This window comes from Puntigrus tetrazona, chromosome 7 (assembly GCF_018831695.1).
Source record: "Puntigrus tetrazona isolate hp1 chromosome 7, ASM1883169v1, whole genome shotgun sequence".
Classification (NCBI taxonomy): Eukaryota; Metazoa; Chordata; class Actinopteri; order Cypriniformes; family Cyprinidae; genus Puntigrus; species Puntigrus tetrazona.
The window spans coordinates 34,227,659-34,242,611 of NC_056705.1; the positions used below are offsets into that span (position 1 = coordinate 34,227,659).

Genomic DNA, 14,953 nt, shown 5'->3' on the forward strand with positions numbered 1-14,953 from the left:
TATATATATATATATATATATATATATATATATTAAAAAAATGTGTGCGTGTGCCTAGGCCTGTATGGCTGGAGAGAGGGAAATGTATGTTGTTAACTTTTTCTTACAACCAATAAAGGAAGGACTCAGAGTGCAGTGACCTCCGATAGCTTACAGCAAACATGAAGAGATAATCACAGAGTTTTAGGGGAGCTGAGATGAAAGACAAGACAAGGAGACTGAAGCCCTCCTACATAGCATTTAAATTGCCCACTTTTATGGCACTTGTTTGTCCTTTTTGGAGCTTGATGGTTCTTGTTAGCTGTCTGTTCTGGCTGTGCGCTGAAGAGCATCTCGAGCACTTTGTTAAATACCTGCAGGGCTGTAAAACAAATACTGTAATTAGTAAAATAATTCTACTGTTTATAAACAAATGTTGCTGTAAACGTACTTCAGTCTAAATTTAATATGGAACTTTTTTTGAAGTGCTTCAAATTTTGAATACATTTGAATATTTATGGTCAGATCATCTCAGTTCATACACATGACAGCTGCTGACTATAGAGTTTTTTTCTGTTTTTTGAAAATATTGTAGTTTGAATAAATGCAACGCCACTGTAGTTAAAAAAACAAACTAATATAACACAAGAAGAATGAGGTAAATTATCATAATTTATAGGCAAACAGTCCTTTAATTACTGGAGGACCATATTATGGTCGTTTTACCATAAGCTTGAGATATAGCTAATAATTAATACAGTGCTTTGATGCAACCTGTGTTGTTAAAAGCGCTATATAATTAAAAATGATTGATTGATAATTTGAACTGAAAAAATTTAACGAGTGCATGGACGAATTGTTCTCAAAATCCGTAAGATGTATTTATAAAATAGGTTGAATATCCATTTAATGCTGACTTTAAGTTTAATAACTAGTAGTGAAATAGTTTGTAATGCCTTGAGTTTCAGTAAATGATGAAATCGTCCACTTTAAACCTGAAGAGAGTTGTTTCATACATAGGCTGTCCGGATTGGATGCCGTTATGAAATATGTCTTTTTAGTGCCTATTACCATGATGCTATATTGAAGAAAGATTAAATCCTAATTCATGTTTTCCTTGTCCGCAGCGATCTCCGGCAGCGGTGTCCCCGAATGGATCGAGTTTATTGCTGTGTGGTTACCGACCTCCAATGGCTTCCTCAACTGTATCTTCTACTTCTGGATCAACCACAGCTTCAGAAGGAAATTCCATTTGGTTCTCCAGAGACTGTGTCTAGGACTGTGTCCGGGTTCTGGCGGCGATTCGAGCTGCGTCAGCTCTGTGGAGTCCTCCGCGGTTCCCGGATGGAGCGTTAACGGTATCCACTCTCTCCATGAGCGGTTTTCTAGCGTGTCTTCCACCTGCGCTCTGCTCATGCCGGCTCAAACCAACATGCGTGAACCAGAGCCGGCTTGAGGTTCCTTTTAGCCCCGTGATCCGATGAAGTTTTAAAGCTCTGGTGAAGTTGAGTCATCACGAGTCTCGCTGACATGTCATTAACCTGCTCGGGAAGGAGGTTATTCCCGCGAATGTCTTTTTAACCGTGTGTTAGCGTACAGAAACGATCCTATTTCCTTCATGCTCTTTTAGTTTAATGGCTATTTGTGCCTTTTTACTTCTTGACGGCACCTCCTCGTATTCGCTCAGACTCGGTTTCTTGGCCTAATTGAAGCCTGAAATGGTTTCGCGTTGTTGATCGCCACTCCGGGTTAAACACACGAGAGCCTTCGAAACATTTCCTTATCTGTTCGTAAACCCAATATCAAGCAGCTGTGGAAGTTTAACCTTTAAATCTCAGTTATGCAGTTTATGCAGAAGGGGAAGTAATTAGCCAGGTACGTAATGTAAAGGTCAGATCAAATATGCCTTTTGGCTTTAACCTTTTCTGTTTCATGACATTTTCATTGCATCTCTGAAGCAAACATTAATTTTCGTGTTCGGCTAAGTAGGCTTTTTGGTCACTGTCAGATGTGGAGGGACGTGGCATGGCCAGCATTATCAAATTGTAAATATATAAAAAAAAAAAAAAAGAGGGCCGCAACGTACTGGAGCGGATGTCGAATAGAAGTCGTTGCGCTCCGAGGGTGAAGCTTTGTGCGTCTTTTTTTGGCTGTGTTGTAATAGCGTAACTGTAAATCAAAAATTTTAAGCTTTAAGTTTTAGTTTAAGCACTTGTTACAGAATAATGCATTTCAATGGGGTGAGGAAAAAAAACCACGTCCTGCGGTGGAGGGTGCTTATAAAGCAAGAGCTGTTAATGACCTGGGAGTGTTATACAGCAGTACATTTATGATTGATTGCCAAGTTTTTGATGTGTAAATAATAATTTTTTTATATATGGATTACGAAAGTGTTTATATGAAATGTTAAAACTTCAATTTGTTGTAAAAAATAAAAATAAAGCGTCAAAGCCTATTTACTATTTAAAGCATCACTGCTTGTTTCAGCTGTTTGATTTAAAAAATAAGGTCATAAATCATATTTTTAATTTACTGGTAGCACAGCGCTTGTGCTTTGTGGGATGGTAAGATGTTGTTGAGCTGTGGTAGCCGAGTCAATATACTTGTTCCTGTGTGAAAACCCACACATGAGCAGTCAGACGCGTAGCTTGACGTTATAGGAGTGAGGTTCTTCTTGACAGAGCAGGACTTCGTTCTGTTCTGCTCGCGTATGCTTCACGAAGATGACATTTATAGTGCTTCGTTTTGACAATGAACCTTGAGGGCATTATATAGTAAGGGAAGCACAGAAGTTTGCAGAAGATGTTCCCACATCCCGAATAAACTATATGCTGCGTTTTTGTTGGCAGTATACTCTACAGCTCGGAGGGCTCAGGGTTTCTTATGGGAGAGCTGGAGCTCATGCTGGGCAAATATGTAATAGATATAGAGTTTGTATAATGACTGCAAAGCAAACTTTTTGTCCACAGGCGGTTGTTTTTATTAAAGGGGTTATGGTGAGCGTGCTCTATTTCAGGGGTTTTCAGACTGGGGTATAGGACTAGGGCATTGCAAAATGTAAAGGGGGAAAAAAAAAAGTAAAAGATTTGCTCAACCTTCACTTGTTCCAAACCAGACTTTCTCTTTTTCTTCTGAACACAAAAAAGATAACTGGGCGAATAAACTGTTGAGGGTAGCCACTGACTTCCATGGTATGGAAAAAATATGGATTATCGAGCTGTTTGGTTGAAGCATTTTTCAAAATATGTTATGTTCAATAGAAGAAAGAAACTCGTACAGGTTTAGAAAAGTGAAGGGTGAGCCAATTATGACTTTATTTTTTTAAATTTGATATTACGGTTTCATTTATCATTCTTTGTAAATATGGAAATGATTAAATTCAATGACAGGCATGTTTTACAGTGTTTTATTTTTATGAATCATGTTTTTTAGGTTTTACTGTATCTAGAGTTCATCACCATATTTTAACTGGAATGGGTAGAATAATAATAATACAAAATATTTAGCAGTAAACGTTTGATTTCACTTGCTTCAGTGCCTGGACAATAACTTTTTTATTTTGCCGCTTTTTATTTATTTATTTTTTTACACCTTATGAATGGACATTTATGCATATGAGGTTGTGGGCTGATTTTTAAGGGTCTTGGCATCATCATTTTCAATCTCCCTGGTCTATTTCTCCCACATTCAACCTTTATAAGATCCATCTCGCCTCTAAAAAATTGCATACATGCCCCCAAGGGCTATGGTAAGCAGGCTGCATTAAGGCTGCAGCATATACAATAAACTTTCTTACTTGGGATGTGGGAACATCAGCTGTGAACCTCCAGTGCTGCCTCAGCAACTTCTGTCCTGCTGCAGAAGATCTGATCAATTCAGCTCTTTTCCTTGCCTTCTGTAATGGAGAAAAACGATGAGGATAGAGTCTCACCTAAATCTGATTATGGTAGTCGTATCAAGTTCTAACATCTTTGAACCTTAAAATAGCTTTAGTAGGTTTAAGACAATAATCTGCATAGGTCAATAAAGACAGTGTTGCACCTTTTGCTCTTCTGATCTGTTTAGATGCATAAGAAATTTGTGTTTTACTACGTAAGACTGATTAAACTAGCTTTTGAACGGCAAACACAGCGACCCGTATTGTACAAGTATAGGAAGCTACAGCAACACCTTGTTGAGCTGCAGCTAATGAGAAACTGATTTCTAAGCCTCCTTTTGTGGTTTAGCTGCTAGCTGGGCAGTGACTTTGTAGCTGTTTGTTGTCATGGAGATGCAATTAGGATAAGTGTAGGAGACCATATTAGATCCCGTGGAACCCTTCAGTCATTTGGAGGGGCTGCAGAGCACCAGACAGACACTCGAAGGCTATCACCTCCTAGTCAGCAAGAACAAGATACTTGCTGATTTACTATTGTTCAGATCAGATTTTAATATATATTATATATGTATGTGTGTGTGTGTGTGTGTGTGTGTGTTCATATACGTACTATATTTTTAATGCACTTATTTTTTGCAGGACACTAGTTCGTTTATGTAAGCAAGGATAGTAAAATAAACTGTGACATAACCAAAAATTATTCATACAGTGAACTAGCAGTAAAACTAAAACATTTGGGACCAACCATTATTCAGACACTTTGACCTGACCAAGATTGGCTTAACAGTATTTTCTTTGATCGCTAATGTGACCTTTTTACACCACAAACTAAACAAAATGTGTACTTAAATGTAACAACTGACCGAAATTCATTATGTACCTTTATACCATTGTCAAGATGAATTTGTTCTGACACCGTTTAACTCTAAGTTCTTGTCAAATTTTATTACCAGTTTCTAAACTGCAGTGAAAAAAATTGTCATAATGTGAGGTTTCGACTGTATAGATGTACGTATGTGTTTGTAAGTATTAAATCGATCAAATTAAGGTCAATAACTTAAAGATGTAGTTCTTTGCTTTGTTACATTGAACATAAAAGAACAAAAATGAGAATTTTCATTGTGAAGCTTGTGTATTAAATTAATTCGATGCGCACACAGACTGAAGTTGTGTAGTTCTCTTAATTGTGGTGATTTTTGGCTCGCATTTAACTAAAACGCACCAATTCAACCTCAATTAATTAGAATATGGTGACATGCCGGTCAGCTAATAGACTCAAAACACCTGCAAAGGTTTCCCGAAGCTTCAAAATGGTCCCTCAGTTTGGTTCGCTAGGCCGCACAATCGTGGGGAAGACTGATCTGACAGTTGCCCAGAAGACGATCACTGGCACCCTTCACAAAGAGGGTGAGCCACAGACGTTCATTGCCAAACAAGCTGGCTGTTCACGGAGTGCTTTATCCAAGCATGTTTGCAGAAAGTTGAGCGGAAGGAAAAAGACGCACAGAGAACCGTAGCCAATTCAATCGAAAAATCTATTCAAGGATTTGAGTGAAGTTTACAAGGAATGGACTGAGGCTCTTGTTAAGCCACTCCTGAACCACAGACAATGTCACAGGCGTCTCCGGGGGCTAAGGAAAAGTGAAGTTGTGTGAAAAGAATAAAAATTGATTATATTGATGATTATAGTAATATTGATGTTTTACTGCCACTAGAGATAATTTCAACCTGAAACTGCACTGAACGGCCCATGTATAGTAGTTATGTTTTTAGAGTTTGAGTCAAAAATGTAGTTTGAGTCTCTAAACGGTCAAATAACACTTCATAACATAATGGCTGTGAGAGCTAATCAAAATTCAGGATTATATGAGATTTAGCCGTGTGTAGTGACATCTGATAGCTTCATCTGTGCCAGCTGGACCTGCCCAAGCAGGATTCTAATTATACTGATTGTAATGATAGCAATTCAGAGCCTCTTTTTACATTCTCATCATTACACGTCTCTCTTTCAAACACGGCCATTGCTAGACCACATTTAGGAGGCTTCAGCTGTGGCCTGTCTTTTATCTCCGCTCTCCTAAAAATCTGTGATTCCACGAATCTTATTTCTTATTACCGAATACAGTGGTTGCAGCAACCGTGCTTTTAGGGTGTTTCACAATAAATACTCCCCTTTCAAGCTGTTCATTAGCTTTCGAGTATCTTGTTTTTCTCGCTTTTTGATGGCAGAGGCAAAATATTTGCCTAAAGCAGCAAGTCTGCTCTTTTTTTTTTTCCTGTACCATGTCACAACCACTTGAAATTTTAAATTGTAATTATATTAAAATATTTCACACCAATATATGTCTTAACTGCGACTACCTAGAACACATGAGCAAAACATAACCAACATTAAAAGTTAGTATTTTATATTGAAGATTTTTTAGTTTAGATCATTTAATTTTTTTTTGTTTTAGTTTGTTATATCTGAATTAAATCTGTATATGTTTGACCAATGCAAGTCATACGGAAACCTGGTGTGAAATGTGACAAAAAAACAAATTTATTCCATAAGTGAATGTGCCTAATAACAGGAAGGTTGTTGACGCAAAGCCAGAAAATCCATGTTTTTCAAAAGTGCCATTCATTCAATTCACAAAAATTGAGAATTCTGTAATCGTTTACTTAAACTCAAATTGTCCAGAAAATATTCTGCAGAACAAAAAAATATATATTGAAGAATGTTGATAACCAAACCGTTTCTGATCCCCATTGATTTTTTTCCATACTATGGAAGTCGGTGGAGATCAGCAACATTCTACAAAAAAGGTTGTCTTTTATGTTCAACAACAACAACAAAAAAAAGACATTCAAACAGCCCCTTTTTAACACTGAAACGATTTTAGGCTCTTAGCAACGACGTTTAATACTGTTTTAGCTTTTGCGTGACCTTCCATAACTCGCAGAGAATTTCACAAGGTTTTTTATTCTTGCATCTCCCATCATTCAGCTATTCAGATTCAACAGCACTGTTCCATGACAGCAGAACGAACAAAACCTCGATAGCCTAGAAAACCTAGATGCATCTAACCACATGCAGCTCGCTGCTACAAAAGATGTTTTAAGCTCTGGTATATTAAAGACCGTGGGTGGATTTAATTATCAATGCTGTCACGCCTCTGCAGTGAGCTTTGACCTTGGGTGTTTTTGTAAGGCCTGTGTTCATGTGATGTTCTCTGACCCGTCAGGCTGCGTAGACGATGATCCGTTGCTGTGGTGACATATCGAGTCTCCCGAAGTGTCGTGCCACATTTCAGGATGAGATTTCCCAGTTTGTACGGCGTTCAATAAAACCTGTAAACCTCTCGCGTCTTATCTTTGCACACTCCGCTGCCGTTGACTTCAAGGCACAGATGGCGATATAAAGAGAGAGGATAAAGCAGGAAAGGCCGACCGGATCCGATGGACGTGAAGCAGCAATGTCTCATTGTCTAATTCGGATAAAGAAACATGGGTTTTTAATATGAGAGAGCACACTAATAAATATGAAACCGCATCTGGCTGCATCCTAACAGAATGGATTTTTATGCATGAGCGTCTTGCTAAAATTCATAAAGGCATTGAATTGTGATCCATCCTTAGAATTATCATAATGCATCACTCCATATGGCACAGTGGGGACAGAAAGTGAAAATCACCATCTAATTTCCTGTGTAAACATTCCAAGCTGTTTAGTGCCGCTAATCTGAGATCCCGATCACTCATTTCCTCGCCTGGACGGAAATAAACAGAGTCGTCGATGACCAGGTCCACCTCTCATCTGCGCCGCTGCCCTCTTGGCCGCTTTGTCTCCATCTTAGCTGTTTTTGTCTGCGTGTAACATTATGCACGTACAATTAGGTCTCACTGTCAACTAGCGCTTGAGAGGACAGAGCCATTACATGGTCTGTCGTCCTTCTGCCAGGAAAAAGCGGGCAAATATTTACTGGATTGAAGGGAGATCTGTTGTGTGTTGGGGGGAAATGATGCAGTGACATGAAGCACACAGAGGCAGATGCACTGCGTTTAGACTAATAAAAAACAGTGACGTTTAGAAAGCTGATTCAAGTTTAGAGGTGAAAAACGGCCTCCAAATGTTAGAGCGTACTGAAAATAAACAGAAACATTCATTTAAAAAAATAATCGATAAATCTTGAATTTACAAAAATACGTTTGTGGTTCTCAGTCAAGAGGGTGAGAGTGAAAAAAATATTTAAAATATGCAGAAATGGCTCAAAATTAAGATGCAAGATTATCCAAGCTTATTTCTTATTACGATTTATTTATTTTAGTCTTCAACAACCCCGATATACTACACGAGAGAATTGTATATGTGTAATTTTTAAAATCATCGAAATGAATGCATATCATATTTTGAAAAAAAAAAATATTAGTTTGTTTATAATATTCACCAGTTGTTATTTTTGAGTATGTTTGTCATCATAAATGAGGGAAGCCTTGTAAATGTACCGGTGAACATGTAATAAAAAATCTAGACAATTCAGTTAACGTATTAAGGAATTATTTCATTCATAATTACGTAATTATTTTAGAATATAAACGCTGACCTTGGAGTCAGAAAGGCTGAGAATCACTGCGATGCAAAGTGAGTGACTGATTGACGTTTTTGTTTTCACTGAAGCTCGAAATGCTCTTTGGATGATGCTCAAATCCTGCTGGAGAACGTGATCGTCAGGTCCGACAGCAACTTGTTGTGTTCATGCAGCTCGAGTGCTGCTGTTATTGAACCAGAATAGGGACAAACCAAACAGGGTTTTCGGTTCAGTTTCTCTCAAATTGTTATTCTGATAAACTGTAATGTAAAAAAGCATAATATTCAATGAATGTTTCAGATCTGTCCTCTTGTCTGAGCAGACTGGGGGTGTTCTTGTCTGTTCTCATGCCAAATGAACAATGTATAATGTAAAAATGTATATATGTATTATATGCTAGTGTATATTTGACATTAATATCCAACTATTGTGGATCATTTCCCTAGCCCTACACCCAGCTCTAACTCAATGCATTTACTGCCACCTTGTGGTTAGTTTTAAAACTATATTTAAAAACAATAGATGCACCACGAGAAGGCATCTGATGTACTTTGAATCTGTTCTCAGTATTATTAATCCCAGTGTATGACTGGGCAAGGCCTAAAGAAGTGCAGTGACACATCTGTTCACACACGTCAGTAAAAAATGCTGCCGATCAAAATATATTAGATATTTAATATGCATCTACAGTGGACGGGAGCTAGCCAGTACGATGTAGAATCTGTCCACACACATTCAAAGCAGACAATAAAACGTGAAAGAGCTTGTCATTTTATCGCATTGTGCTTGGTTAGGGCATGAAGTCTTTCTCCCTGATAATATTTTACATCTGTGTTTGTTCAGAGTCTCAAGCATGTAAACGTGCACACTAGCAAGTAATATTGTGGTATATAATAAAAAATTTTTTTTTAAGGTTTGATTTCTTTCTTATTCTGTATGTACACCAGTGATTCACACCAGAGAAAAGCCATTCACTGCCCTGTTCAAAAACAAACCAACCGAAAGGAAGTCACGATGAGCTAATACTGACAGTTTGGAGGGAGGAAATAAATAACTGAAGGAGTTACCAAACAGACCTACACTGTTTTAGTTCACTGTTTTTAGTGTCTGAATGATGGCGAGGGTCCTGTCCAGTCTGTAGATATTTCAGGCTGCTTCAGTTTCTAAGGGCCTGAAGGTTTTTCTCCAGTGTCGCAATGAATGTTGGTGTCCTTAAACTAAGTACAAAATAATAATAAATAAACAAATATTTAATATAAAATTAGTAAATATATATATATATATATATATATATATATATATATATATATATATATATATATATATATATATATAGTAGAGTATAGTGCTCTTACTATTTTACCCTTATGGTACGAACAGAGGTATGCCAGCCACTTAAAATTCACTCACTTGTAACCGTATTAGAATTAATCACTTAATTAACCGTATTAACCACTCACTTGTAACAGTATTAGAAACGTTTTGGGGCCAAGGAACTTAAACTTAAAGACTAAACATATAAAAGTTTGAACGATGCACTATTTTGACTAAAACAACCATCCCGCTTTTTGCATAGTTCATCCTACTGGACACAATCTGAAATAATATTTAACATAGTATATCTGCCGTTTTGTAAATTTGAAGTGTGGCACCATCAAGTTTAAATCATTTAAATGAAATCTAAATGAATAAATGAATAAATAATCATCTAATTTTTACAAAGTTAAAAAAATTGAAATGGAATAAATAAATAAATAAATAAACTTGGGTTTCCACAGATAACCTCTGACAAAAAAAAGATGTCCATGCTAGATTTGGCATATTATCTCATTGTTTTCTCCCGTGTTATTAATACAATTCACAGGCTCAGTGTGGACCTATATGGGCTTATTATTGAACCATTTCACAGATGAGACCAAATACGAGTTCTCCATAAACAGATATCAACAGAGCACACATGGCACTCCTCACTAGCTGATTAGATTAGATATGCAGATGAGGGAGAGTTGCTCGCTACCTAGCATGGAATGACAAACTCTGCAAAAGTCAGGGAAAGTTTTGTTGGTTTGGTGTCAAGAAAGAGACAGACGAGAGCAAACAGAGCAAACGAATGCCTCCTCTCAACACAAATTCAGTTTCTAAACACCCAGTGCTTGCTTTTGGCACAGGCCTGCTAAATCCAGAGCAACAACTAAGGGGGTCTTATTATTTAGACTGTTGGGAATATTTGGCCTCCACATATTTATCGTTTATTTCCATGAAAATAAGTAAAACAGCCTATTTTATTCAAATAAATAATCTTTAACCACAGCACAGATATGTTTTTTAATTCAAGGTTTTAATGTTTTAGCATCGATGGTTGTTCCGTAAAACCTTTCATAATATTGGATATTAAAACATCCGTACTGTCTTTTTTTTTTTTTAAAGCTACTTAAAATTCTGCAAACAAAAAGGTATTTAGGACTTTTCAGCATTAAGGACTTTTGGGGTTGTGTAACGTGAGACCAACGTGCGTGTAACATGCGTGTGACGTTTGGCGGTCTCGTGATGATCGGCTCGATTCCGATTGGCTGCTGCTGGATCGGTCACTGGCCGCGTGCCGAGTGAACTCGGCGCTGATTGGCTGGTTCGGTTCGAGCGAACGGATTGGGTCATTTCTCGTGACTGGTGGTGAAATGGTGTGCCGGCTGGACGAGAACTGAACTGGACGGGTTAGGTGTGTCAAAAAAGACAGCTTCAAGGTAAAAGATTGCAGGTGACACGGGTTTACGGTGTACTCCAGCAGAGAAGCGACAGAAAGCGCGTGACTATGGGGGAAGAAACCGAGAGCTCGGTGAAAAGACAAGACCAGGATGTGAAGAAGGAGAATGCACGCACGCCGGAGGATAACGGCGTGAAATATTACACACGAGAAGAGGTTCAGGTCCACAACATGAGCAAAGACACGTGGCTCATCATCCACGACAAAGTGTACGATATCACAAGTTTCATGGAGGAGGTAAGAGGCTTGGAGTTTCATCATGTCCTCCACATCACTCCCGACACAACTGTTTAACCACCCAGCACCGAATCCTCTTTCTGTTGTTTATATATCCTAAATACGAGCTGCTTTTATTAATTTGCAGTTTGAATGTGTCTATACTCGAAACACGAGCTGCTGACAAGATCATTAAAGTTTGTATGGCCCGATTAGTGAGTTAGCATGCTAGTTTCACTGCAGGAAACAACACACCGGAGGATGAAACTAGATCAATCCCTACGATATTATTTTTGTTTCAAGACATAGGGACACATGCTTTGAATCGGTGCGTGTTAGCCACGTAAGTTAGCTGCTCTGCTAGCCCGATCATGTCGAGCTGTCAATCAACAATAAAACAAGCGATCCCTGCTGCGTTTCACGTCCGACGCGTGGCAAAACGCGTTTTGCCTTTCAAATCCTGACTCATAATATACATTTTTATAATATTACACGACCTACATTTCTTTGTTTTCATTTCTGTATGACGTAACTACGGTGTCGTGCGGCACGCGTGTGAACGTTAATCGAGTCGGGAACCGAATCTTTCGATTCCGATTCTCTGATTTTACTATATTTGGGGACGTTAATGTTTGTAGAAAAAGAGGAACTTTTAGAGGTGCAAATATATACAGTTCAGGCAGCTGCTAACTATATTAAATAATAAACAAACTAAAAACTGCATCGTTTACTAAAGGACTGGGTTTTAATTTGAGACTCAAACTTTATTTTGATTAGCGAAAGAGTATTTTAATATAATTCTGTTTGAACTGATTATAGATAAACCAAAGAATGAATTGAGTGCAGTAGTGGTTTACCAAAGTAAAAATCCATTGACTTTCTCTATAGGAGATATTGACTTGCAAAACCATATATATATATGCTGTTAAAGAGATATGAGGTTGTTAATGGATATATAAGCTTTTTCTGACGCTTTCTCAATGCTCATTAATAACTTTGTCATCCCAGACTTTGATCCGATATGGAAGCACGTCCATATTAAAGTATGACATCAGTAATGAATAGCCAGTCACATGCCTTGGAAGCGGTTAACTTCTCACAAGACAATCAGTGCAGTTTAAAGACTGAAACAATATGAAGAATCAAACACGTATATAAAAGAAGATGAAAAGAGCTGTATGTTAAAGATGACAACTTGAAAACATCTTGCTATATCAGTGCAAGTGATTGTTGTGAAGTTTATACAGTTGATAACTGATAAGGTAAAAATGTGTTTTTCATATTGATTCTAAATCCTATTTATATTGCATATTATTTACATATTAGCTATATATTTTGCAGTTAACATGAAATATTTTTTTTTCCATATATGCAATCAATATTTCTGCATCACTTTTAATTTAATTGCCATATACAGTACTTCATTGGATTGTAGTTTTTTTCCTTCATTAATCAGTTAAGGACCCTATTTCTATATATTTTGTGCAATATGTTAATCTCATCCAATTTGCTTCTTATCTATTTGCTTCGTGACTTGTAAGTTTTCAATGAAGTTGTATTACCATACCTATGGAAGAAATGATACATGATACACATTTTAGGAAGGAAAAGTGCGTGGGCACTGATGCGCTACAAGAACCGGTTTCCTGCATTAACGTGTTTTGTTCAGAAGGCTTACGCAGAAATGTTGAAGCGACTTCCCAGTGTCAAACGTTTCTCACCGTTGTGTAACACGAGTAAGGTTAGAGTTTGAATGTTGTGCAACGTGTGTGTCATCAGACGTGTGTTTCCAAATAATATAAACCCTGTCTTTAATTTCGACAGCATCCAGGAGGTGAAGAGGTTCTGCTGGAGCAAGCGGGCGCAGATGCGACAGAAAGCTTTGAGGATGTGGGTCATTCCACAGACGCCAGAGAGATGCTCCAGCAGTATTACATCGGCGAGCTTCATATGGTAATATGACGAAAAGCATATGTCGTTTCTATTCTATATTCATAGCATATCATTGCTCTTTTGTTGATTCATCTAAACGATTAAATGTAAACTTAATCATCCAGTGTAGGACTGCAACTAAAAATTATTTTAATAATCGATTGTGTAAACAAAATTATGGCTTTTTATTAAAAAAAGTTATTCTACATATTGTGCTGTGTTGTTCTCCAAAAAGCGTGCAATATGATATGTAACATTTGTGTTGACATGCTCATGTTGATTTATAATATTACATAAGGATATAACCTTATAATGTAAGGTATGAGCTGAGAAAAACATGCCTCACATATTAAAATCTTATGAGTATGTTGACGCTTTATATGAAGCTTTCTCACGTTTAAGATTACTCGGATCACATAGATTTCCTACAATAGTTCACTGTGCTTATTTCTATTAACAATACACCTCTAAAAACATGCTTTTATCTGCAGTAAAAGATGATAAACTGTTGATGTAGTATTCATCTGTGTCTATAAGTATGTGGAAAGCCATGAACTTTAATTAGACCTATTTTCTGTTTCAGGATGATCGGAAGAAAGCCTCAAAAAAGGTAAAAAAACAAAAAAAGCAATAAACAAAAGTCTCCTGACCTTTGTGACTGATGCATGAACTTGATTTGCATGACGTAAAGGTTGTTGCAGCTTGTTAATGTTTGCTCGCTTTATCACATTTCTGTTCTAGGAAGTTTACATTACAACTTCCAAAGACACCAGGTAGGAGTTCAAACTATATTCTACTGCAGTACTCACGTTTGGCCTGTTTTATTTTATTTTGTTAAAGTGTTTCTCTTTCGCTCAGGTCATGGACCACCTGGTTAATTCCCACATTGGCTGCCGTACTTGTGGGGCGTCATGTACCGTTACTACGTGTTGGAGCACAAATCCTCCTGAACTCCCGTGAACTTTGTCACCGATATATATTTTTCTCATCTGGAGGCCTTGACTTGTTTCAGTGAGTGAGTCAGCAAGATCACTCTAAACTCCTGCTCATCCTCTCTTCTTTAGTTTCTCTCAACTAGCTGTATGGAAAAGCTCCAAAAGCTTTCTTCCATGCTTTCTGACATCAAGTTTAGACTTTTTTTTTTTTTTTTTTTTTTTTTTTTAAATGTACTTGGAAATGACTTCAACTCCTTTAAATTAATCTAGAGTGTAGTTGGAAAGATCAGGTCCTTCAGGTATGGTGATGGATTTTAATTGGCTGATCATTTTGACAAATCACAAGTCCACAGCCTTCACATAGCTGCTAATTTATGTTTGTCAGTGAATTGCTTTAGGTTTATTACCTAAGGACTTTGACCAAATGATTCAAGTGGAGCTGAAAGATAAGAAGAGAACAGCAAGTGTCATGCTACGAAAAAGAAATCGCTATTTTAAATACGACATGTTTCAAAGGGATAGTTTGCCCCAAAATCAAAATGCTCAGTTACTCATTATGTCATTCCAAACATCTATGACCTTTCTTCTGTGAGATAAATAAATAAATAATAAAAATTTATATATATATATATATATATATATATATATATATATATATATATATATATATATATATATATAT

The 14,953-nt window shown here is 37.1% G+C and overlaps 1 protein-coding gene and 1 pseudogene across 1 annotated transcript in view; both read left to right on the top strand.

The window, feature by feature from the left end:
- LOC122348199 (adenosine receptor A2b-like) overlaps nt 1-2,444 on the top strand; it is a 4,372-nt gene extending 1,928 nt beyond the window's left edge. Inside the window, exon 2 of the mRNA XM_043243488.1 lies at nt 1,107-2,444. Within this exon, the coding sequence (XP_043099423.1) occupies nt 1,107-1,435 (329 nt within the window). The 3' untranslated portion in view covers nt 1,436-2,444. The remainder of the gene's footprint in view (nt 1-1,106) is intronic.
- Nucleotides 2,445-11,132: 8,688 nt separating this feature from the next.
- LOC122348147 lies at nt 11,133-14,398 on the top strand (annotated as a pseudogene).
- Nucleotides 14,399-14,953: the final 555 nt, after the last annotated feature.